General features: G+C 61.0%; 2 protein-coding genes across 10 annotated transcripts in view; one reads left to right on the plus strand and one right to left on the minus strand.

The window, feature by feature from the left end:
• Positions 1–11,706, plus strand: part of RFX1 (regulatory factor X1) — a 31,770-nt gene extending 20,064 nt beyond the window's left edge. For 6 of the 7 annotated variants that reach the window (XM_064569854.1, XM_064569848.1, XM_064569856.1 and 3 more), the window contains 14 exons: positions 1,266–1,360; positions 4,103–4,484; positions 6,031–6,212; positions 7,197–7,316; positions 7,404–7,519; positions 7,750–7,868; positions 7,972–8,081; positions 8,405–8,556; positions 8,640–8,737; positions 9,636–9,785; positions 9,883–10,091; positions 10,448–10,601; positions 10,681–10,726; positions 10,836–11,706. In XM_064569854.1, coding sequence (XP_064425924.1) covers positions 1,266–1,360; positions 4,103–4,484; positions 6,031–6,212; positions 7,197–7,316; positions 7,404–7,519; positions 7,750–7,868; positions 7,972–8,081; positions 8,405–8,556; positions 8,640–8,737; positions 9,636–9,785; positions 9,883–10,091; positions 10,448–10,601; positions 10,681–10,726; positions 10,836–11,005 — 2,103 coding nt within the window. In that variant the 3' untranslated portion in view covers positions 11,006–11,706. The remainder of the gene's footprint in view (positions 1–1,265; positions 1,361–4,102; positions 4,485–6,030; positions 6,213–7,196; positions 7,317–7,403; positions 7,520–7,749; positions 7,869–7,971; positions 8,082–8,404; positions 8,557–8,639; positions 8,738–9,635; positions 9,786–9,882; positions 10,092–10,447; positions 10,602–10,680; positions 10,727–10,835) is intronic. The other variant, XM_064569866.1, reaches the window with a different exon arrangement.
• Positions 11,707–12,340: 634 nt separating this feature from the next.
• On the minus strand, positions 12,341–20,155 carry DCAF15 (DDB1 and CUL4 associated factor 15). 3 transcript variants are annotated; one of them, XM_045862878.3, is made up of 13 exons: positions 19,982–20,152; positions 18,160–18,257; positions 17,934–18,069; positions 17,121–17,227; positions 16,898–17,037; positions 16,643–16,813; positions 14,343–14,777; positions 14,170–14,261; positions 13,960–14,088; positions 13,774–13,859; positions 13,438–13,542; positions 13,242–13,357; positions 12,341–12,885 (listed from the first exon to the last, which is right to left on the minus strand). In XM_045862878.3, the coding sequence occupies exons 1-13, from the start codon at positions 20,111–20,113 to the stop codon at positions 12,830–12,832; spliced, it is 1,803 nt and encodes a 600-aa protein (XP_045718834.1). In that variant the 5' UTR covers positions 20,114–20,152; the 3' UTR covers positions 12,341–12,829. The 3 variants fall into 3 exon arrangements, with proteins under 3 accessions (XP_045718834.1, XP_054360863.1, XP_064425954.1); XM_054504888.2 differs by having other exon boundaries at positions 14,170–14,777; positions 19,982–20,153; XM_064569884.1 differs by lacking the exon at positions 16,643–16,813 and having other exon boundaries at positions 14,170–14,777; positions 19,982–20,155.
• Between the last annotated feature and the right edge of the window lie 1,642 nt (positions 20,156–21,797).

Raw genomic sequence — 21,797 nt, forward strand, 5'->3', positions numbered from 1 at the left:
TGGGCTGGGCGGCGGAGGCCTGGCGCCCCGCCCGCGGCCGCCCCCGGTGACCCCCCAGTGTCTCTGTTTGTCCTCCAGAGCTCAGGCAGTCAGTTTCCCGCTAGGAAGGCAGAGCAGCAGGAGCCCCGGCCCACGCCGCCGCCGGAGCCGCCGCCCCGGCCACGCACGCCCGGGCCCCGGCCGAGCGCGCTGGCCCCGGAGCCGCCGCCGCTCCCGCCCGCGTGCAGCGGCGAGGTCCCGCAGCTAGGCAGCCCCGAGCCGCCGCCGCCCCATTACGAGCCGGGCGCCGAGCAGTGGGTGGAGCTGGTGGGCGTGCTGCCCCCGCACCTGCTCCTGCCGCAGCAGAAAGTGGTCTTCGAGCCACTGCCCGGGCTCCCGGCCCGAGCCAGCCCCGACCAGAGGGTCAGGATCCAGAGAGTCCCCCAGGTGCTAGTGTTCGGCACGGCCGCCACGGCCCTCAAAGTAGGTGGCGGACGTACGGGCGGGGGGCATCGGGCGGGCGGGGGCGGGATCCGCCGGCCCCGGCCCGCGCCCGGCCCCGGGCTGCCCGTCAGGCCCTGCAAGCCCTGAAGCCCCCTCCCCCGCACCTCGGCGCGGCCAGTCTGGGGACCCGCCTCTGACCCCACCCCCACCCCCAAGGCGGGTTCCAGGTCCCGGGCTCCGCTCCCACAGACGGGTGGGGGGATGGGGTGGGAAACTCAGGCCCCGCCCCTGAGGCCCTGTCAGTCATTCCAGGTTCCGTCCCCCAAACCGGGGCCCCACCCCTGACCTCTGACTCCGCCCCTAACATCCTGTACTTAGTTTCCAGGCCGCGCCCCTGCAGACAGGGATCCTTCCCTTGATGCAGGCTCCACCCGCGAGGCCCTGTTTGTACGCAGTTTCAGGCTTTAACTTTAGCTTTAGTGACAGCCTTGTCCCAGTGGTTGGCTCTACTCCTGGGATCCAACGTTCACACCCGCAGTAGGACTCTGGGGTCCCTCAGCCCTCCTCACCTCAGGCCCCACTCTTGCTGTCCCCAGCCTAAGCACAGAGTCTTGGCTTCTCCTGACACAGCTTCGCCTGATTCCCAGCCCTGGCTGAGACTGCAGCCCTTGGGCCTCTGACCCCTGGCCCTGTCCAGGATGTGTCCAGAAAGCCCAGAAATGCAACCTTCCAGCCGGGGAGCCAGGCATCCTTGTGAGCTTGGACAGCCACCGGCCCTTTAGGGACAGAGGCAGAGAAGTGGGCCCACCCCTGACCTTCTGTGTGCCCTCCCCCCACACCAGGTGCAGCAGCTCCAGCAGGTGCCTGTCCCACACGTGTACTCCAGCCAAGTGCAGTATGTGGAGGGCGGTGACGCCAGCTACACGGCCAGTGCGATGTGAGTGGGCAGAGGGCTGTGGGAGGGGACAGCAGGTGAGATCTAGGTCTGCCCAGGACCCTGCTAGGACTTGAGGCCTGAGTCCGAGCCCCAAGCAGACCAGCCAGACTTCAAGGCCTCAGGTGGCAGGTGGTGGGTGCTTCCCAAGGATAGCCAGCAGCCATCTGGCAGGGGCAAAGCAGAGGGGACCCTCACAGCTTGGGAAAGGCATCCCAGTATCAGTTAGGGCTTTGGAGTCAGATGGGCCTGGTTTTTAGAAAAGGAAAAAGAAAATTTAATTTTTACAAGACAGAATTTTTTAAGTAAGAGGGAATGTTAAACAGTGAAAAGGAAATCTTCACTGCCGACCCCAACCCTGCTCCAAAGGAGGTGCTGTGACCCGTTTCTTTGTTTCCTCCCAGAGATACTCTGAGAATAGAAACTACCCCCTTTTTTGTGCAGAAACAGGCAAAGTATTCTGTCTCTTATTTCTTACCCCAGCTGTGTATGTTGACACTCTTGCGAGTTTCTCTGAGCGGCCCCCAGTCACCCTGTTTAACGGCTGCGTGGTGCCCCACTGTGCAGATGGAGCATGGACGACGTAGCCAGTCGTCCTGGGGTGACCCCTGCTCCCTGCTGCACACACAGACACCGGGCAGATGCCACGCCCCAGGCCTGCCCTCGAGCCAGCTCTGGCTCCTTCTTGTCCAGGACCCTCCGCACACCACCTTCCCCCTCCCATCGTCCGTAGTAATAATTCCAGGATTAAGTGATTGTTGTTTTAATTTTTGGAAGTTTTCATTGGTTTTCTTTACATTTGTCTGTTGTTGATTTTTTTTCTTACATCCCCACCCCTGTCCCATGTGGGCATGATGCTGGGGATTCGCTCCTAGAGCATCTCGGTCCCTGGGTCATGATGCTGTGGCAGATCCCAGGGGGCATGACCCTGGCACCTGAGTCATGGTCCATGGCATCCAGCTACCTCATAGTTCTGTTGATGTATTTCCGGTGCTGCCAGTCTCTTAGCCTTGCAGTTGGCCAGAGTGGGTGGGGAGCACAGAGGCCATTCCGGAAAAGAGTGCGGCCCCCTAGGGCCTCCAGGGGTGTTAGAAGCAGAGCTGAGGCACAAGCCCCAGCCTTGTGGTGCCATGCCGGCTCCTTGTGCCTCCCCCGGTAGCATCTGTCCTTTGCTTCTGTTTGAATTCTTCCCTCCGTGATTAGGATGTGTGATCGCACGTAGCCCGTCACTGCCGTCAGATTCTTCCGCCGTGCGAAGTCGTTAGCGGCGTTGTGTCTTCTGTCTCTCTCTTGTGGTGGATTTTTACTGGGTTCCCAGCCCTTCGGCAGCCTGGGTTCCCACCCTGGCCAAAGCCACAGGCCCTGCTCCTCTGTCCCTGGCTCTGTCCAGGCGGCGTCCAGAGACGCACACATTCAGTCAGTCATTCAGCAGATAGTTACCGAAGCCACATTTTGGAGCATGTGGGGCGCCGGGCCGGGCCGGGCCGGGCCAGCTGTGGCCCCTGCCTGGTGCTGCTCCCTGCCCCTTACGGTCACGTGGACCAGGGTGCTTCGATCAAGAGCTGCATCTTGGTGTCCATCAGGCAGGGGGCTCACCTCGGTGACCACGCCTCCCGCCATTCCCCCACCCCCACCCCCCGTCCCTCTCTTTGCTGCCTCCCTCCCCCGCTTCCTTCAGGAGACTTCCAGCGGTGCCTTCTGAGGCAGGCCTTGCTTCCTTTTGGGATTTTTAACATTTGATGTTATTTTTAGTCACTAATATGTCAAGAGGGCTCTGAAATCAAAACTGTGCCCCACGATGTCTTGTGCGACACCTGCCACCCTCCATGGGGCCTCCACCGCCACGGAAGCAGACGGACATATGAAATGGGGCTTCATCTCTCCCCTCTTCCGGAAATCCTTACTTTTGTCTGGATCCTTACTTTTTGCCATCCTTACTTTCCCCCCACTTCTTCCATTCACCTGACAGAATGTTCTGGAGCTTCTTCTTTGGCAGGACCTTCCTTTTTCTCTGTCACCTGTCCATAGGATCCTGTCACCTTTCACTTAACATTCCTCTAAAGATAGCCCCATTTTCCCTCTCTTGTGACGACCTCAGCCTCACACCTGCATCCTCTGACTTAGGTCCTGGGATGGCCTGAGAAGGCTGCAGGGCACGATATGTCGCTGCCTCAAAGGGACATGCCTCTACACTCCAAAAGTCATCGCTGAGTGGCTCCCCGGGGGGGGGGTCACTGGATGCAGAAATAGAAACCCCCTCCCCTTCTCCAGCACCCTCTTCCTGCCTCATTTACCACCTGGGCACGGCCCACCTTCTGCAGTGCCCTTGACTGACCTTCGTGCTTGCTTCTCCTCTGGCTTCCCCACCACCACGTTAAGCCCCGGGCAGGGCCTCCTCTGTCTTACCCACCGCTGGCTCTGCAGTGCCTAGAACAGTGTCCAGCATCAGTAGGTACTCAGTCTTTTTTTCTTGGATTGACTGAAGTGTGGGGCCTGTTCCGAGTGACCTCGCCGCTCCGTCTTGGCTTCTTCCCATCTGACATGTGGACTCCCATGCCAGGGGCCACTTGGACGATTAAATGAGAAATTGTGCCGCACCAGGCCCTGGGGAGGGGGGTGCCTGGTCCCGCATAGCTGGCTGACTGTTGGCTGCCTCGGGGCTGCCGCTCCCCGCCCCCCCGCCCCGCAGGAGCCCCCTCCGTCGGACCCCTGGCCCTCTGACTCCTCCCTCTGCTTCTGTCCCAGCCGCTCCAGTACCTACCCCTACCCGGAGACGCCGCTGTACACCCAGACCGCGGGCGCCAGCTACTACGAGGCCGCGGGCACCGCCGCCCAGGTCAGCACGCCCGCCACCTCCCAGGCGGTGGCCAGCAGCGGCTCCGTGCCCATGTACGTGTCCGGCGGCCAGGTGGTCGGCAGCTCCACCAGCAGCGGGGCTGGGGCCAGCAACGGCGGCGGCGGCGGCGGCGGCGGGGGCGGCGGCGGAGGCAGCGGCGGCGGGGGAGGCGGCGGCGGGGGGGGCGGCGGCGGCGGCGGCGGAGCGGGCACCTATGTGATCCAGGGCGGCTACATGCTGGGCAGTGCCAGCCAGTCCTACTCCCACACCACCCGTGCCTCGCCAGCCACTGTAAGTACCACCTCGGGCCCCAGCAGAGGCCCGCAGTGGGAGGAGGGGGGCTGAGGGGGAAGGAGGGGAGGGCGGTGGGGTGGGCGTGGTCAGTCGCCACCATCAGCCACCGTAACCGTGGCACCAGAGTCCTCAGATGCAGATATTCTGGGATCAGATCCTCGCTGGGTAGCCTCAGACAAGTTACTCAGCCTCTCTGGGCCTCAGCTCACATGCATGAAGCTGTTAGAGCAGTGCCCCAAGGGGCTTGTCTCCTGTGACTGTATAAAACTGAGGATGGTGGGTGTGGAGCAAGGGGTGGGAAAGGCGGGCACCAGCATGGGGGGAGCTGCCCTGAGCAAGGTTCTTTGTGCATCCGGAAGGCAGCGAGATGACCTCTCTCTGCCCAGACATGGGCTGTATGCAGTTGCTTGGGGAGGGCCCCTCGCTGGCTCTGTGACTGTGGACGGGTCAGGGCCGGGTGGTCCCGTGGCGGTCCTTGTCCTCTTGGAGCTTGGGGTCTGGGGTGATTTTAACTACCGCCCTTTGACCTAGCAACCCATCCTGGACTACATAATCAAGACAGAAACTTTCTCGGAAAGCAGGCAGACCCTCCCTTATACACCCATGCAGCCCGGCTTCTAGTGTTTTTTTAAATGCTGGCTGTGACCCACCTAACTGATTTCATGATCCCGTAACGCGTCCTTACCCGAAGTTTTCAAACATGGTTCACTAGAACAGTGCTGTGCTGCAGAACATTTTCCAGTGATGGAAATATTCCGTCTGTGCTGTTCAGTGTAGAGGCCTCTGGCCACGTGTGGCTAGTGAGCACCTAAAATGTGGCTGGAGTCACCAAGGAACTGAGTTGCGTTTGTTTTTCTTTCTTTCTTTTTTTTTTTAGAGACAGCGAGAAAGGGAACACAAGCAGGGGGGGGTGGGAGAGGGAGAGCAGGCGCCCGCGTTTGTTTTTCTTTAAACTATTTTGATATAATCATAGATTCATAGGAAGTTGCAAAAATAGTACAGGGAGATCCTATGGCCGCCCCCCCCCCAACCCGGTTACCCCACTGCAGTACAGTCTGGAATCAGGAAACTGGGTTTGCTACAGTGTGGCTGTCTACTTATATCTTTTTATCACGGGTATGCATTTGGGAAACCACCACTACGGTCAAGATGCAGAACTGTTCCATTGCCTCAAAGATCGCCCTCCTGCTCTCCCTTCATAGTAACCTCTGCCCTGCTCCCTCCCGGCATCCCTAACCCCCAGCAACCATGAATCCGCTCCCCGTTTCTATAATGCTGTCATTCTGAGAATGTTCTATGAATCATCCTCCACATGACCTTTTGACATTGGCTTCTTCCACTCAGTATAAATTAAATAGCTGTATGTGGTTGGTGGCAACTCCATTGGACAGTGTAGTTCTAGAGAATTCCATGAGGTTTAGTCCCATCCCCCCCGCCATGCTGTCAGGATCACAGTTGGAAATAGGTACAGAGAGGCCTTCGCAGGGAGCCCCCGAGAAACTGCAGTGACTCTTGGTGCTGTCTGTCCCTGGTGCGGCTGCAGGTTCAGTGGCTCCTGGACAACTACGAAACAGCAGAGGGGGTGAGCCTGCCGCGGAGCACGCTCTACTGTCACTACCTGCTGCACTGCCAGGAGCAGAAGCTGGAGCCCGTCAACGCCGCCTCCTTCGGCAAGCTCATCCGCTCTGTCTTCATGGGCCTGCGCACCCGGCGGCTGGGCACCAGGTGGGCCACCCACCCCCTGAAGCCACAAGGCCCGCCCCCACCCCAAGTTCTCCAGGGCCGTGACTCACTCTGCTCTAGCCCCACTGGCCCCCGCCTCTGACACACACGCACACCCACCCCAGGGCCTTTGCGCCAGCTCTGCCTTCTCCTTCCTGCGCTTTTCCCCGGTTCCTTACTCCAATGCCCCCTGGCCCCCTTAACCGAAACTGAAGCCTTCCCACCTGCCACCTCCCTGACACTCCCCACCACCCCCTTTCCTGCTTGCTTTCCCTCCTTACCGCGGAGCACTGTCCCACATGCCTTTTGTGTTGCTTTTCTTGTTGCTGATCTGGCTCCCAGTGCCGAGATGCACATACCTTGAGAGTGCGGGAGCTGCACACTGTTGGTGCTTTAATCAGCGCCTTCAAGTCTGAATTCATGTGGGAAGGAACAAGGGGCTTCCCCTGAACCCACCCTTCCCTTCTTCTCCTTTGCAACCCTCACACCTCCCTGGGGTGAGCCCTGCTCCTCTCTTGGGTCCAATTCCCGGCTTAAGTGTCCCCTCATTCACTTACACATGCATAACCCATGGGCAAAGTACTGCGTCTGTCTGTGCCACAGTTTCTTCCTCTGTCCCCGGAGGGTGCCAGGAGCACCCTTCATAGGACGGGGATAAGGAACACGGGCATTTGCTTATGCTAAGTGCTCAGAACAGGGCCTGGCAAGTTGTTACAACTAGTAGTCAACAAGTACTTGGTGATTCCTGCCCCGTGCCAGGATCGGAGGTCGAGGAGTGCCCCAGATGCTGGCCCTGTCTTCTCAGAACTCAGTTGGCACTCACAGCCCCTGCCCTTCCCCAGCACAGCACCCCCTGACTCCGTGGAACATGGGTCTTGCCCCAGGCTATTTGGCCTCCAGGCAGGGGGAAGCAGGGGTGATGTGAAGGTCCCCAGTGGACAACTGGAGGCCCCCCAGCCCAGCTCTCAGCCTCTGCCTCCCTCTCAGGGGCAACTCCAAATACCACTACTATGGCCTGCGCATCAAAGCCAGCTCGCCCCTGCTGCGGCTGATGGAGGACCAGCAGCACATGGCCATGCGGGGCCAGCCCTTCTCGCAGAAGCAGAGGTAGGAGGATGGGGCCGGACCCTGTGCTGGCGGGCGGGGAGGGGCGTGCTGGCCTGTCTCAGTGCCCCAACCCCACCCCTTCTCCAGGCTCAAGCCCATCCAGAAGATGGAGGGCATGACCAACGGTGTGGCCGTGGGGCCACAGCAGGCCACCGGGCTGTCCGATATCAGCGCCCAGGTCCAGCAGTACCAGCAGTTCCTGGGTGAGAGCGCCCTGGCCCATGGGGCGGCATCCGGGCCGGGGTCTGAGGCCTCTGGAGAGCGTGCAGGTGGTTCCATCTGCCTTCCCAGAGCCTCCTCATTCCCCACTGCCCAGGGCAGAGCCCCGCTTGGGAGGAAAGTGCTGACAACTTGATAAGATCCCAGGGAGAGCCTTGAGGGGGGCAGGCAGGTGGAGGATAAAGGGCCTCATGGTGTCCCCTCCTGCCTCCAGATGCCTCAAGGAGTCTCCCTGACTTCTCAGAGCTTGACCTCCAGGGCAAAGTGCTCCCCGAGGGCATCGGGCCTGGGGATATCAAGGCCTTTCAGGTCCTGTACCGGGAACACTGTGAGGTAGGGCAGCTGGGTGAGTGGGCAGGGGCGAGGGAAAGCCATGCTGCCGCCCCCCCCTCCCCCCTGCCCCGCCACGTCCCTGAGCATCCGGCCTCCCCAACAGGCCATTGTTGATGTCATGGTGAACCTGCAGTTCACCCTGGTGGAGACGCTGTGGAAAACCTTCTGGAGGTACAACCTCAGCCAGCCCAACGAGGCGCCTCCGCTGGCTGTGTGAGTCCCTGGGGGCGGGGGGCGGATGGGGAGGAGGGAAAGGGGGACGGGCATGGTGAGAGTCAGCGCCCGGGGCTGGGGTAGCCAGACCTCGGACCTCAGGTGGAAGGGCGGTATCTGCCTGAGCCCTGCAGTTTGTGGGGTGCCCATGACCTCCTGACCCACACTTCAGTGCTCGTGTATCAGTCCGACACTCAGTGCCTGGGATAGCACGCCTCGCTAAGCCATTTCCTCCCGGCAGCGGGCGTATAAGCTCCCCGTCTGACCCCGGGGGCGTCGGGCCCGTGTCAGCCTGACCTTGGGGCTGGGGCGGGTGTGCACAGGCACGACGAGGCTGAGAAGCGGCTGCCCAAGGCCAGCCTGGTGCTCCTCTCCAAGTTTGAGCCAGTGCTGCAGTGGACCAAGCACTGTGACAACGTGCTGTACCAGGGCCTGGTGGAGATCCTCATCCCCGACGTGCTGCGGCCCATCCCCAGTGAGTGCAGGACGGCCGCCCCGCCGCTGCCCCCCCCATCCCCCCCCTCCACAGTCCCGATCAGCCCCTGCTGCCGCCCGCAGGTGCCTTGACCCAAGCGATCCGGAACTTTGCCAAGAGCCTGGAGAGCTGGCTCACCCACGCTATGGTGAACATCCCTGAGGAGATGCTGCGTGTGAAGGTGAGGGTGTGACGGGGCTTCTGGGCACGGGCTCACGGAGGGGGCGCTGAGCGGCCAGCCTGGGTGCACAGCCCACATCCTGCCACCCGGCCGTGGGACTGCGGGCTGGGGGCCTTGGGCTCCTCTCCCTGATAGAGGCCATGGGATCTGTCCCCACGCGTGTCCCTCAGAGTGAGCTTTGGGTATTGCCTTCACAAACCGGCTTCCTCAGGTGCCCACTTCTGAAACACAACCCCTCTGTGGTGTTTTTGTACACAAACTACTCTGATGTGAGGAAGTAGATGTGATGTGCTTGCTCTTGAGCAAAAAAAGAAAAGGAAGAAAAATAAATAAAAATAAAAGGAAGAAAAGGGGGTTTTCATTGTCCTTAAAATGTCAAGGAGACAGTTATATGGAACTGGGCATCTGAAGCATTACTCCTGGGTGCACTGGACAGGGGGTGAGGAGTGGAGAGGTGGAAAGAGTAGAAGCTGGATCCAATGAAAAAAAATGAATAAATGTATTCATTTATTCAGCACACATTTATTGAGCATCTACTGTTCTCCATGCTGGGAGCACAGCAGTGACCAAGATGGACAACACCCCACCTTCCCTAACCTGACATTCTAGCCAGTGCCCTCTGAGAATTTCTCTTGTGTCCTTTCATTAAAAATAATAATAATGCGGGTCAGACACATTATATTGATTTTTTTTTTTTTTTTGCCCCGTACTTTGGGTGTCCACCCGAAGTTTGAAAATCCCGACCCCTTGATCTCCCAACAAAAGCAACGAGGTACATCCCTCCCTTTTAGGAGAAGGAAAGGCTCAGAGAAGTTGCAGCGGATGGGGCAGGGGATGGGGGAGGGGGGATCGCACCGTCCACGCGCACATCCGCCACCTGCCACATCCGGCCCCGCAGGTGGCAGCGGCCGGCGCCTTCGCGCAGACGCTGCGACGCTACACGTCGCTCAACCACTTGGCGCAGGCGGCGCGCGCCGTGCTGCAGAACACGGCGCAGATCAACCAGATGCTGAGCGACCTCAACCGCGTGGACTTCGCCAACGTGCAGGTGAGCGCGTGACGGGGCCGGCGAGCGCGGCGCGGGTGAGGGCAGCGCGGCCCCGGGGCGGCGGCTGAGCCGCGGGCATTTGCCGGCCGTCCTCCAGGAGCAGGCCTCGTGGGTGTGCCGCTGCGAGGACCGCGTGGTGCAGCGGCTGGAGCAGGACTTCAAGGTGACCCTGCAGCAGCAGAACTCACTGGAGCAGTGGGCGGCCTGGCTGGACGGCGTCGTGAGCCAGGTGCTCAAGCCCTACCAGGGCAGCGCCGGCTTCCCCAAGGCCGCCAAGCTCTTCCTCCTCAAGTGGTCCTTCTACAGGTGCGCTCTGGCTCCGCCTCCGCCTCCGGAAGGGGCGGGGCCTCGGGACGGCTCCTCCTCTCCGGGGGGCCGGCCAAAATGGGATCAGGGGAGGCCCCGCCTCCTCGCGGGACTTGGGACCAGAGAAGATCCCGCTTCCTCGGGGCTCGGGTTCCCTTTCACCAGGGCGGAGGTCCCTGTTGGCGGTGGGCAGGGTGAGGACCCTATGCTCTCACTGTTGGACGCACTTGGGAAAGCCGGGGCGGGGCCGGACCGGGGTAGCAGGGCTAGCTGGCGCGTGGGGGGTCGTTGAGGCACGGAAGGCTGGCGAGGGGCGGCACCGGGCCTGATGGCCTCCGTTCCGCCGCCGCCCACAGCTCCATGGTGATCCGGGACCTGACCCTGCGCAGCGCTGCCAGCTTTGGTTCTTTCCACCTCATCCGGCTGCTCTACGACGAGTACATGTACTACCTGATCGAGCACCGTGTGGCCCAGGCCAAGGGCGAGACCCCAATCGCCGTCATGGGCGAGGTGCGCGCGGCGGGGCGCTGAGGGCGCGGGCGGGGCGCCCCTCGGCGGGACCCTCACCCCTTGTCTTGCCTCCTTGCAGTTCGCCAACCTGACCACCTCGCTGAACCCCCTTGACCCGGACAAAGGTAGGTGGGGCGTGTCCCCTAGCGTGGGCCCGAGTCCCAGGAGCGGCAGTCGGGGCGGTGGGGATGGAGGAGACGCCACGCTGAGTCGGGCCTGCTGTGTGTGTCCCAGACGAGGAGGAGGAAGAGGAGGAGGAGAGCGAGGACGAGCTGCCGCAGGACATCTCGCTGGCGGCTGGCGGCGAGTCGCCCGCGCTGGGCCCTGACGCCCTGGAGCCGCCGGCCAAGCTGGCACGGACAGACGCGCGTGGCCTCTTCGTGCAGGCGCTGCCCTCCAGCTAAGCCCGCGGCCTCCCCCGCCCCGCCCGCCCGCCCCCGCCGCCCGTCCACGCCAGGGTCCCTCACAGCTTCTGTGGCTTCGCTGTCACCGTTCCAGCCTCCGGCCGGGAGGGGGCCGCCAAGACAGGGAAGGCTAGGGGGTCCCTGCCCGCAGTGGGGCCGGCACAATCACAGGGCCGGGCGGAGCCGCAGCTGCAAACTGACACAAAAGACGTGCCTTAAGGAACCCGCCACCGTGCCCAGGTGCCCCGTGGGACAGCCAGCTAGGCTCCTTGGCCCCGAAGGCCTCAGCATCTCCCTCCCCCAGCCCCACCCTCCCGCCACCCCAGGGGGCAGGCAGGCAGGCCCCCCTCCCCTGTGGAACTGTTAACTTATTCAGCTCGCTGGCTTTGCACAGTCTGTCCCGGGCCCAGCCCTGAGCCCCAGGTGGGCACAGGTGGGCATCACCTGGGGACCCCCACTGTCAGCAGCAGCCCCAGGACCCCTGCCCCAGCAACCCCACCACTCCCCACTCCTTGGTATAAGTGCAATTAAAGCCGTGGGTGTCGCATCTTCTCCAGAGCTGGGCCCTCCCTTGCCCCGCAGCCCTCGAGGAGGGCACTGTCCTGGCCTGGTTGGGGGGAGGGCGGCCGGGGGCACCGCCTCCAGCTTCCAAAGAGCAGCAGGCCGGGCTGGGCGTGGGAGCCCAGAGGGGCCTGCTGCTGGCAGTGGGGCCTGGAAGTGCCCGCACCTGTCCCGACCCCGGCTGGGGGCTCGGCTCCCTCAGATCCAAGACCCCGGCGTCCCAGGCCACCCGCCTCTGGTTTGTAATGGAACCTCTGTGCTCCTTCTCTCCCGGGAGACTGTGCTTCTCCTCCGTGCAGTGCGACCCGCCCCCCACATGACTATTGTGCGATTTGTGAGCCGCCTGAGCGGAGTTGGTAACTTGTTGGTTTTTTTCCAACCATCATGGCCTTATCTGTTCCGGTTTTCTCAGTGTCTTCAACCTGTGAAATAGATGTTTATGGCAAAAAGCAAAAAAAAAAAAAAAGACAAAAAAAAAAGACAAAAAAGATCTGACCTATTGTATAAAAATCACTATTTTGTGTGCTCCGCGTGCTACAGCTTTTGGGGTGGCCCCCCCACGTCCCCTCCCCACTCCCTCGGGGCCCCCCCGCTCCTGGCCGTGAAAGTGTCCACGCGTGTGGTAGTCTAGTGTGCCGAGCTGTTTTCTACCTTTTTGTAGTCTTTCTTAAAACAATAAATTCCGCTGTGCTATGTGGCTGCTGCTGAGTCGCGGGGCCCTGGGGCCGGGGCTCCGACTGAGCCCCGAGCGGCAGTAAGGGGAATTCAGGGAGGTTCAGAAATAAAACATTTATTACATGAAGAGGAACGACGGGCGGGGGGAGGGGATGGCCACGAGGTCTGCCCCCTCAGGTGGGGGGAGGCTGGGGCAGGCAGGGGAAGGGGGTCCATTCGGCCTCCCTGGGGGGCAATGTCCACACCCGTAGCCAAGGAAAGGGGCAGATGCACAGAGAGCAAGGGCCTGTGCCCAGCGCAGGGTGAATGAAGGTGGGCGCTTGAGGCTGGTGGGGCAGGGGGCTCCCTCCCTCTGCCCCTTCCCAACTTAAATAGGCATAAATAAGAAGCGTCCGGACTCTCAGGCCACCAGGGGCTGCCCCGCCCAGCCCCCTTCCCCGCAGCCTAACACGAGTGCCGGCCCGTCGGTCGGTCGCGTCGGGCGGCCGGTCATCGGTCGGCCAGCCAGCCGGGGAGAGGCTGCCAGGAAGGCGGCCGGCTCCCAGGCCACGGAGGTAGTTGGAGTCAGTGTCCAGAACAGCCGGGCCCTCACAGCACAATCCATGTGTATCGCTCACTGTCTGCCAGAACCTTCAGTGAGCACCCTGCAGGGAAGGGTCAGAAGGGAGCCATGGAGTCTCTGCAGGCCCAGGCTGAGGGGAGGGGCCTGCCTCTTTCCCTGACTTGATTTGGGCCACAAGGTTCCAGAAGGCAGCGACCCCGTTGAGTTATCCGGCGGCCTCCCAGTAGAGGTCTGCTAAATGAGTGCATGGACTGGCTGGGGGTCCCCAGGTGCCACACCCGCCCGGTCCTCCCGGGGCCTGCCCTGCCCCCATTCCAGTTCCACTAGCGCGGCCAGCGGACTCCATTCAGGAACACTGAGGAATCCACAGGTGCTCTAGGCCTGGCATGGCACCAGGAAGGACCTCGGTCCTGACGGTCACCGGGTCACGGGGCCCACCTTTGTGCAGCGCCTCGTTGGTCATCCTATTGACGTAGCGGCCGCTGCTCTCGGGCACTAGCCACTTCATGACCATGTCCACGCAGCTCTTGCGGTATGAGCTCCAGACGCTGCCGCTGAGGGCAAGGGGGTGAGGGCTCTCATCACCCAGGCCACCCACCCCGGCCCCCGGCCCCCGGCCCCGGCCCCCCCTCACCTGGTCTGCCCCTTGACCTCGGTGAGGTCGCCGACGCTGACTGTCACGAAGATGCCCGTGTTGAGGTCCCATGCCACCTTGAGGCTGGTGTGATAGGTCTTTGGTCTGCAGTGGGGTGGGGGGCAAAGGAGAAAGGGATGGGACCAGTGGGTCCCTCAGCTGGGACCCGGGCGACCCTGAGGGTCTTCTGTCTTTGGAGCAGTAATGGAGTGTGCGGTCCAGGCTTTGGGGGCAGGGGAAGTCGTCTCCTGTCCCGACTCGCCCACCCCCGCAGAAGCAGCTGAGTGTGGCCTCGTGCTGGGCAGATGAGGGGCTTCTCTGCTCCCACTCGCTCACCGGAGCTGGCCCTCCTCGCTGGGGGACGGGAATGCCAGCAGCAGCAGGCCGATGTTGATGAGGACCTGATTGGTTTCCGGGCAGACCTGGGGGGGTGAAGGGGCGGGGACGGCAGGGACAGCTACGGAGGTGACGCCCAGAACAGGGAGGCCCCGGGCCCGCCCTGTCCCCTTCCCCGGGGCCCACCTCTAGGATGACAATGTCATAGTCACTGAAGGAACAAAACTGGTGGGCCCAGGTGGCATCGTGGCGGATGACCTCATTGATGACGTATTCGAAGTCCAGCGTGAGCTGCTCCACCGTCAGGTACTGACCCTGTGGGCGGTGGGCCGGGAGAGCTGCCTCAACTGCCGCCCCCGCAGGCTCCCCGGGGGGGCTGGCACCACTGGCACCAACCTGGACGGCGGCCTGCTCCCGCATGGGCCGCAGGTTACGGCCACGGAGATCAGTCACCACAAAGGGCAAGGAGATCTTGTCATCCTCGAGCTCTGAGGGAACAGGACATGGGAGTAGGGGGGCGGGCCCCCCCACGCCTAGGGCCCTGCCCGCTGGGTGGGTTTCCGGCTCACCGTCCTCCGGCTCCGTCCCTTCGCTGGAGCCCAGCACGTAGTACAGCTTGGTGTAGTTGACGTAGCCGGGCTCCGGGGCAGGCGCCTCGGCTGCAGGGGGGCTGTCTCGGGGTGCCACCTCCCCGCCTGGGGCCAGGGGCTCCGAGGGCAGACGGCAGCGGCTGCCCGACGGCCCCGGGCAGGGGGGCGGCCGGGCTTCCTCCAAGGCCCCCCCCCTTGCCTCTCTAGCCCTACGGAAGATGTCGGCCACAAACTCCTTGGCTTTGGTGACGGCGGGCGAGGGCTCGGGGGCCCCGGGGGGCCGGGCGGGGGCCACTTCAGGGCAGGGGCTGGGGAGGGCGGGGGGCACCTCGGGGCTCTGGGGCCCAGGGGGGCTGGGAGGGGCGGGGGGGCAGGTGGTGTGGTCATACAGGATTTGGCAGAAGCTGCTCTCGCCTGGAACAAAAACCAGAGAGGGAGGTGGGGGCCGGTCAACAGACAAGGTCAAGTTTAGGACACTGCCAACCGCCCTCACTGCCCCGGGGGCCGGTTCTTAGAAATCCACCTTGAGGAGACCCTTCTACAAGACTTACCTATGTTGAAAGAGCAGTCGGGAACACTCAGAAGGGAAAAAGGCCTTATACACACGCGCGTGCACATAAGCAACACTCATTCAGACTTTAGTTCTGAGCATCTACCAAATGCCACACACTAAGGACATGAGCGAATAAGACACAAAACTCCCCGCCCTTGGGGGGCTGACAGTGACAAAAGCTAAGTTTACTACACAGCCATGCCTCCTCCCCAATGGGAACTGACTGGCTTGGGCACACGGCAGCCAAATCCCAGGCCTCCATCTGTCTCTGCCCGACTAGGGACCGGTCCCCCCGCCCCCCCCGGAGGATGTGGGCGCAGCACGGACAACCCTAACGCACTCAACGAGCAGCACCAGGAGCTGGGCACCACCTCCGCAGGGCCCCCCACAATCAATCCTGGGAGGATGGGGGCTGTGTCCTCCCAGTTCAGAGACTAGGGACCGAGGCTCAGGGAGAAACTTGTCCAAGGTCACACTGCAAGACAATGCGAACCAATGCACTGCTGTCCACCAGCGTGGACAAAACTCACTCCCCTTCTGTGTAAATGGTGAGGTGACAGACATGGGTGACCGTGCCCCCCTCACCCTCGAATGCGCACAGCTGAGTCCTGTCCCACGTGGCCCTTCCTACAGAGACCCATAGCCACAAGTCCAGAGGGTACGGGCCTCAGCTAGGCCCGGCTTGTTGGGGCTCACAGCTTGACGAGGGGCAGGGCCTTGCCCACAACGGCTCAGGTGGCCAGGGTCAGGAGGCCCCTGGATGGGCCTGGGGACAGGGCATCCTGGCCCTTGTTGATGTGTGGGCTCAGTTATATACATTTAATTCTCTTTTCATATCCGCTCCCCTCCCTCTCCCAGGGGCAACCATTTTAATGTAGTTAACGGGGGTCTTTCCATTTGACTGGGTTCTTGCAAAATCGGAACATTTTTAATTTATATGTAAGTGGTATCATTATCCGGTTATAGATCTCCTTCCGTTTCTCTTACATTGGAGCGCGTCTTTAAGGCAACGCTCCACGGACATGCACGCTGGGGCGCCCGCTGGGGCGCCCAATGGGGCTGCTGATCCAAGAGAATACCTGCCTTGTCCCACCTCCCTGATCCCCAGGGATGAAGAGCAGGCAGCCCCCAAAGCCTTGGACATGCCCAGGCACAGGACTGTGGTCACACGGCTGCCGTGCGGCCCCGAGAGTGCAGGGGAGGCCCCAGGGCCCCACATCACCACCAGCCGGTAGCATCATCCAGCTTCTTAACTTTGGCCACCCTGTCAAGGGACATCACCTTGTGATCTCACTGGCGCTTTTTCTATTCCCAAAGACATATGACAGCCAGCCGTCCACTAACAACTCCCTGAAATTTTAAATTTTTGAAATGAGCACTGTGCCACCCAGCATGGTAGTCACGGCCACGTGTAGCTGTTTGAACTCAACTAAAATGAACTGAAATTAAAAACTCAGTTCCTTGATCACGCAAGCCACTTTCAAGGGGCTATTGGGGGGCAGCTGTAGCCGACCCGGCAGACACAGACCATCCCAGCCCTGTGGAAAGTTCTAGAGGACAGCGCTGGGGTGGAGCATGGCTAGCTTTGCAGTCCGTACTCCCGCTTTCCAGCCGAGTGACCTCGGACAGGGGACTTCGCCTCTCCAGACCTCATTCAGGGTCAGGGGACTGGGGGCTCTGAGGATTCCAGCAGGTGCCAGGCCCATCATCAGACCGGGGGGCCTACCTGCCGAGTGGACTGAGACAGCGCAGGCCACCAGAGAGTAGCTGGTGTTGAGCAGCACCACCTGGTCCTTCTTGAGCTGGAAGGCGGGCTGGAAGGTGGGGAAGGGGTAGACCACCTGGTACTTGGTGTGCAGCATGAAGCCGTGCCGCAGGCACTGAGCGCTTGGGTCGCCTGCAGCAACACATGCCCCGCAGGCTCACTCGTGGCCTCGGGGCAGGGAGGCGGCCCGCACCCCGAGGCTCCCCGGCCGCTCACCTGGATGGGCCCGGCTGGCTTCCCGGCACGCGGCGCAGCGGCCTGGCGGTGGCACGGCCACAGTGCTGATGTAGATGTCTCGGTGGTTCTCGTCACTCATCATCATCATGTTCATGAGCATCCCGTTGGCCGAGCGGGTGCTGGGGGCCGGCACGCCTTCAGCAGCCTGGCCCACGCCCCGCCCTCCCCGGGTCCCCAGGCCTTCCGTGTCCCCACGTCTTACTTGAAGCCAAAGACGATGACCTTGGAGGCATCGCTGGGCCACTCGCACACGGTCAAGTACAGGTCACTGTAGATCTCCTCGTCCTGGAAGAGCCGCACCTGCCGGACCTGAGCAGCACGTTCAGGGTCGGTATGGGGTCACAGCGGGTAGGGTGGGGGGCGTAGGGAACCCGAGGCTGCACCACACTGGGCTGGAATCGGAGCTGGGGCTGAGCTGGCAGGAGCACCCTTTCTGGGGAGGGAGGTGGTCGAGCTAGGGAGTCCCAAGCAGCTCCTACACCATACCCCTCTGCCTTCCTGAGGACAGGCTGGGGAGGCTCCCCTTACGAGGAGGGGAACCAGGGAGGCCAGCCTGGCACAGGCGGAAGCTGAGGAGAGCCCTGCCCCAAGAAAGGGGACTCTGCCAGACACATCAGTTCCACGCCCAATCCACCCTGAAACCTGTTCACCTCTCCGAGCTCATGTGTAAACTGGGGTAAATGCACTAACCTTCTGGAAAGGGGGGGTCAAGGAGTCAAAGTCAGGGTTAAGCGAACAGGCTAGCAAAGCTCCGGGTCCCACCTGGCCTGAGCCTGCCGTGTCCTTCTTAGGCATGTATGCTGAGTCGAACCACACAAAAGTGCCGCTATCTACCCACTTGCAACTATAAAAATGGCAACTGCACGTGGTTTGACCAAATACACGGAATACTGACAATGACCCTTGGAGTAGAATTTCTCCACTTTATGGACAAGGAAGCTGAGGCTCAGGGGGGTGCTGTGATCTGCTGGTCATGCTGCTGGAAGGGACAGCCCAGCCCTGGGCCCGGCCCTACCAGCTTGAGTTTGCTGTGGACGTTGAACTCCCACCAGTACAGATGGTAGATGTAGAAGGAGAAGTCATCATCCCCACTGCTGCTGGTGTACGAAAGAACGTAACGGCCGCACTTGGAAAAGCCCAGGAAGATGTGTCTGTGGGGGTGGGGGCAGAACAGCAGGTCAGGACCAGCCTGCCGCCCCCGCCCAGCTCCCCCACCTCAGCCCAGCCTCGCACAGCCTCACCCTGCATAGAGAAAGTCCTCGTCCACAATATTCTTGAGCGAGACGCAGACCCTGGGCGGCAGCTTCCGGAAGAGGCGAGGCGAGAGCTGCCCACTGATCTGGGGAAGGGGTGGCCCTGGCTCATGAGGTACCAACACCCCCAGTCCCCTCACCTAAAGCACAGTAGCACCCCCAAGATCTGGCCCAGACACACAGGCCCACTTCCTAATAACCATGACGGTCAAGAGTGGTCCAAGCTCTGGAAGGTGGGAATAGCTGGGGAAGATCAGCTGGGCCTCACCTGAGCCTCCCCTTCCACCATGGACCCATGCCACCCTCCCAGCCCCACATCTCTCCAGCCTCAGAACCCCTCTTGCCCAAGCAACCAGGTTCTAAGAACCAGCAATGGTATCACTCCCCACCCCCAGGAAGGTTCCCCATTCACCCTTGGTCACAGTGGGCCACTGGTTGACTTCCTGAAGGCTGCTTCATGGTGCACTGAGCTGTGGGTGTCCTCGACCCCTAAGGAGGCTTGACCAACTGAACTCACCTGTCCCTGACCCACTAGCTTACACACAGGGTGCTCAGGACCTTTGGGACGGCCTTGGCCTCAGCTGGGGACCCACAGAGGCAGAACAGTGGGGCTGACCAGTGACCTTCCAATTCCTGCCCAATTCCCCCTTCTCAATTAACCTAGCCACCTTCTAACCGACTCCCTCATCCCAAAAACTTCAAGGAAGGATGGGGGGGGGGGCAGGCAGGCACAAGCTGCGTAGTAGGGCATCAGAGAGCACCCTGAATGCTACAGCCCAGTCTGAGTGAGATACTTGGCCTTGCCCTCAAGAGAGTACAGTCTGATGGGAAAGAGACCTATCTGGGGAGCTCCCTAGCAGACGGGGGAGACAGCCCACTCCTCAAGGGGATCCCAGTCTGATGGAACAGCCCTGTTGGTGAGGCCCAGGCTGACAGGGGAGACACAATCCCTATCCAGGGAGCTTCCAAGCTAAGGGTGGAGCCACAGCCCAACCCAGGGAACAACCAGGCTGAAGGCGGAGACTGTCCCTGCCCCAGGACCTCGTCAAAAGGAGGAGACACAGAGCTGCCCTCACAGAGTTCCCAGCCTAATGGAGAAGGTGCTCCCCCTATCCACAAGGATACAGTTCTGCCCAGGTTGCTGCTACCTGACAGCAGATTCACATGTCTGCCCTCCCAGAGCTCCCGAACTGATGCGGGAGATACATGCTGGCATGCTGTGAGTTTACTGTCTGATGGAGAAGACAGAGCCCTGCTCAGGGAGCTCCCAATCTGAGGGGAAAGACCAGGCTTTCTCCAAGGAGGTCCCTCCCATTCAATGGGGGAGGCAGACACAGGTACAGGAACTCCCAGCTCCCGTGTGGTCAGAGCAGGGACAGAGAGAGGAACACCAGGCAGAGGAAGCCCAAAGCCGGTAGCAGGGGCTCCGCCAAGGGGGCGGGAAGGCTCCATACGGAGGGGCCATGAGAGCAGGGTTTTGGAAAAATGAGTCTGACCCTGGATCGCCCCCTTCCTCCTTATTCCTCCAGCGACCCCCTCCCATCCAAGCCCTTTCTCGGCCACCCCCATCAGCCCTTCCATCCGAGCCCCCTCCCCGGGACCCCGCCCCCAGCCCCCTCCATCCAAACCCCCGTCCCAGCCCCCTCCATCCAAGCCCTCTCCCCCGGGCCCCGCCCAGCCCCCTTCCTCCGAGCCCCCTCCCCCCGGGCTCCGCCCCCAACCCCTCACCCCGCGAACGCCCTCCCTCCCTCCGCCTCCCTCGTCCCATCTCCCCCCCTCCGGCGCGCTCCTCCCAGACTCCAGGCCTTACCTTGACCCGCTCCAGCTGCTTGAGGACGTGCTCCCGCCGCCGCCCCGCTGCCCGCTTCCCTCCGGCGCCCCCGGGGCCGCCGCCGCCGCTCCCGGCCCCGCTATTCCGCTCCGATTTCGAGCTGGGCGCCATTTTCACCCCCTCCCTCCACTTCCGGAGCAACCGGCCTTTTCGTCCCACCCCCGCCGCCTCCTCATTGGCCCTTTCTCGGCATTGAGGCCCGTCGGTTGGGTGAAAGCCCGCACTCGGGGCCTCTTCCCGCTAGGCCTGTCCATCATAGCCACCTCGGCCCTTGATTGGTAGAGATGGTACAACCCCGTGGTTCGCCGCCGTATTCCCGCCTTTCCGCAAGGACGCACCCGTCAGAGGCCCCATTTGCGCCCCTTGCCGAGATGACTTTGACCGGATAGGCGAAGGCCCCTATCCCTCTCGGCGGCGTCACGCCCCCCTGTGGCTGGTGGGTTTCCATGGAGACCGCGGGCGGTCCAGGCCCGTGGGCGGGGCGATCGAAGCCCCTGGTCCACACCGGCCGGAGTCCCCACAGCGCCCTATCCGGATGCACAGAGGCCTGGCGAGTATCCTGGGGCCACCCGGCCAGGCCGAGGAAAGGGCTTTGCAAAAAAAAAAAAAAAAAAAGATGAGATTAAATGAAAACATTTTTCGGATGGGCTGGGGGCGGCCTGGTGGGATGATGATGATGATGATAGCATCGATCGCTTATATAGCACTTCACATGTGCTAGACATGGTTCTGAGCTTACAACAATTCTATGTAGTAGGTCGCTGTTGTGCCCATTTTACAGATGACAGTAATAATAATAATTGTTGAATGTCTGCTAGGAGTATCGTCTCCATGTGGCGTTTGCTCATTTAATTTTCCCAACAGTTTTGCAGATAGGTCCTTTTATTTATTTTTTTTTTTTTAAAGATTTTATTTATTTATTTGACAGAGAGAGACACAGCGAGAGAGGGAACACAAGCAGGGGGAGTGGGAGAAGAAGAAGCAGGCTTCCCGCGGAGCAGGGAGCCCAATGCGGGGCTCGATCCCAGGACCCTGGCATCATGACCTGAGCCGAAGGCAGACGCTTAACGACTGAGCCACCCAGGCGCCCCGATAGGTCCTTTTATTATGTCAATTTTACACAGGATGAAACTGAGGCTTACAGTGTAGTGCTCCTGAGTACCTGACATGCGAATACCTCAACTGTGACTATAATCAGGGAGGAAGTGAATGGATCTTGCTCTTCACATTCTTCCAGCCTCATGCATTCATTTAGCCAACAAATATTTATTGAGCACCTACTATGTTCTAGGCGCTGGTGAACAAAACAGGTGATAAACAAGGAAATAGATTTACAAGGAAATAGATTTCGGTTACCTAATTTCAGGTAGGATTAGAAATCAAAGGGAAGAAAGAAGGCTGTTCAGGACAGTCAGAGAGGGGCCCTGTGCAGGTGAGGGAGAGGAATGTTCCAGCAAAGACAAAGCCTTCAGCGGGATGAGGGTGGCATGACTGAGAGACCGCAAAAAGGCCAATTGGGCCAAAGCAGGAATGAGCAAGGAAAAAAAATAAGCAAGGAAGACAGATAAGGACTTGGAAGCAGGCAGGGAGTGTTGGTAAGCAAGATAGTTGGATTTTACTCTTAAGCAGAAAGGGAAGTCTCTGGAAGGTTTTTAGTAGATGATGGAATCTGCTATGAGATTTAAAAGATCATTGTGGGGGCGCCTGGGTGGCTCAGTCGTTAAGCATCTGCCTTCGGCTCAGGTCATGATCCCAGAGTCCTGGGATCGAGCCCCGCATTGGGCTCCCTGCTCTG

Source organism: Mirounga angustirostris, unplaced genomic scaffold, assembly GCF_029215605.1.
Source record: "Mirounga angustirostris isolate CCGP_5_RB_7025 unplaced genomic scaffold, mMirAng1.0.hap1 SCAF_1, whole genome shotgun sequence".
In the NCBI taxonomy this organism is placed as follows: Eukaryota; Metazoa; Chordata; class Mammalia; order Carnivora; family Phocidae; genus Mirounga; species Mirounga angustirostris.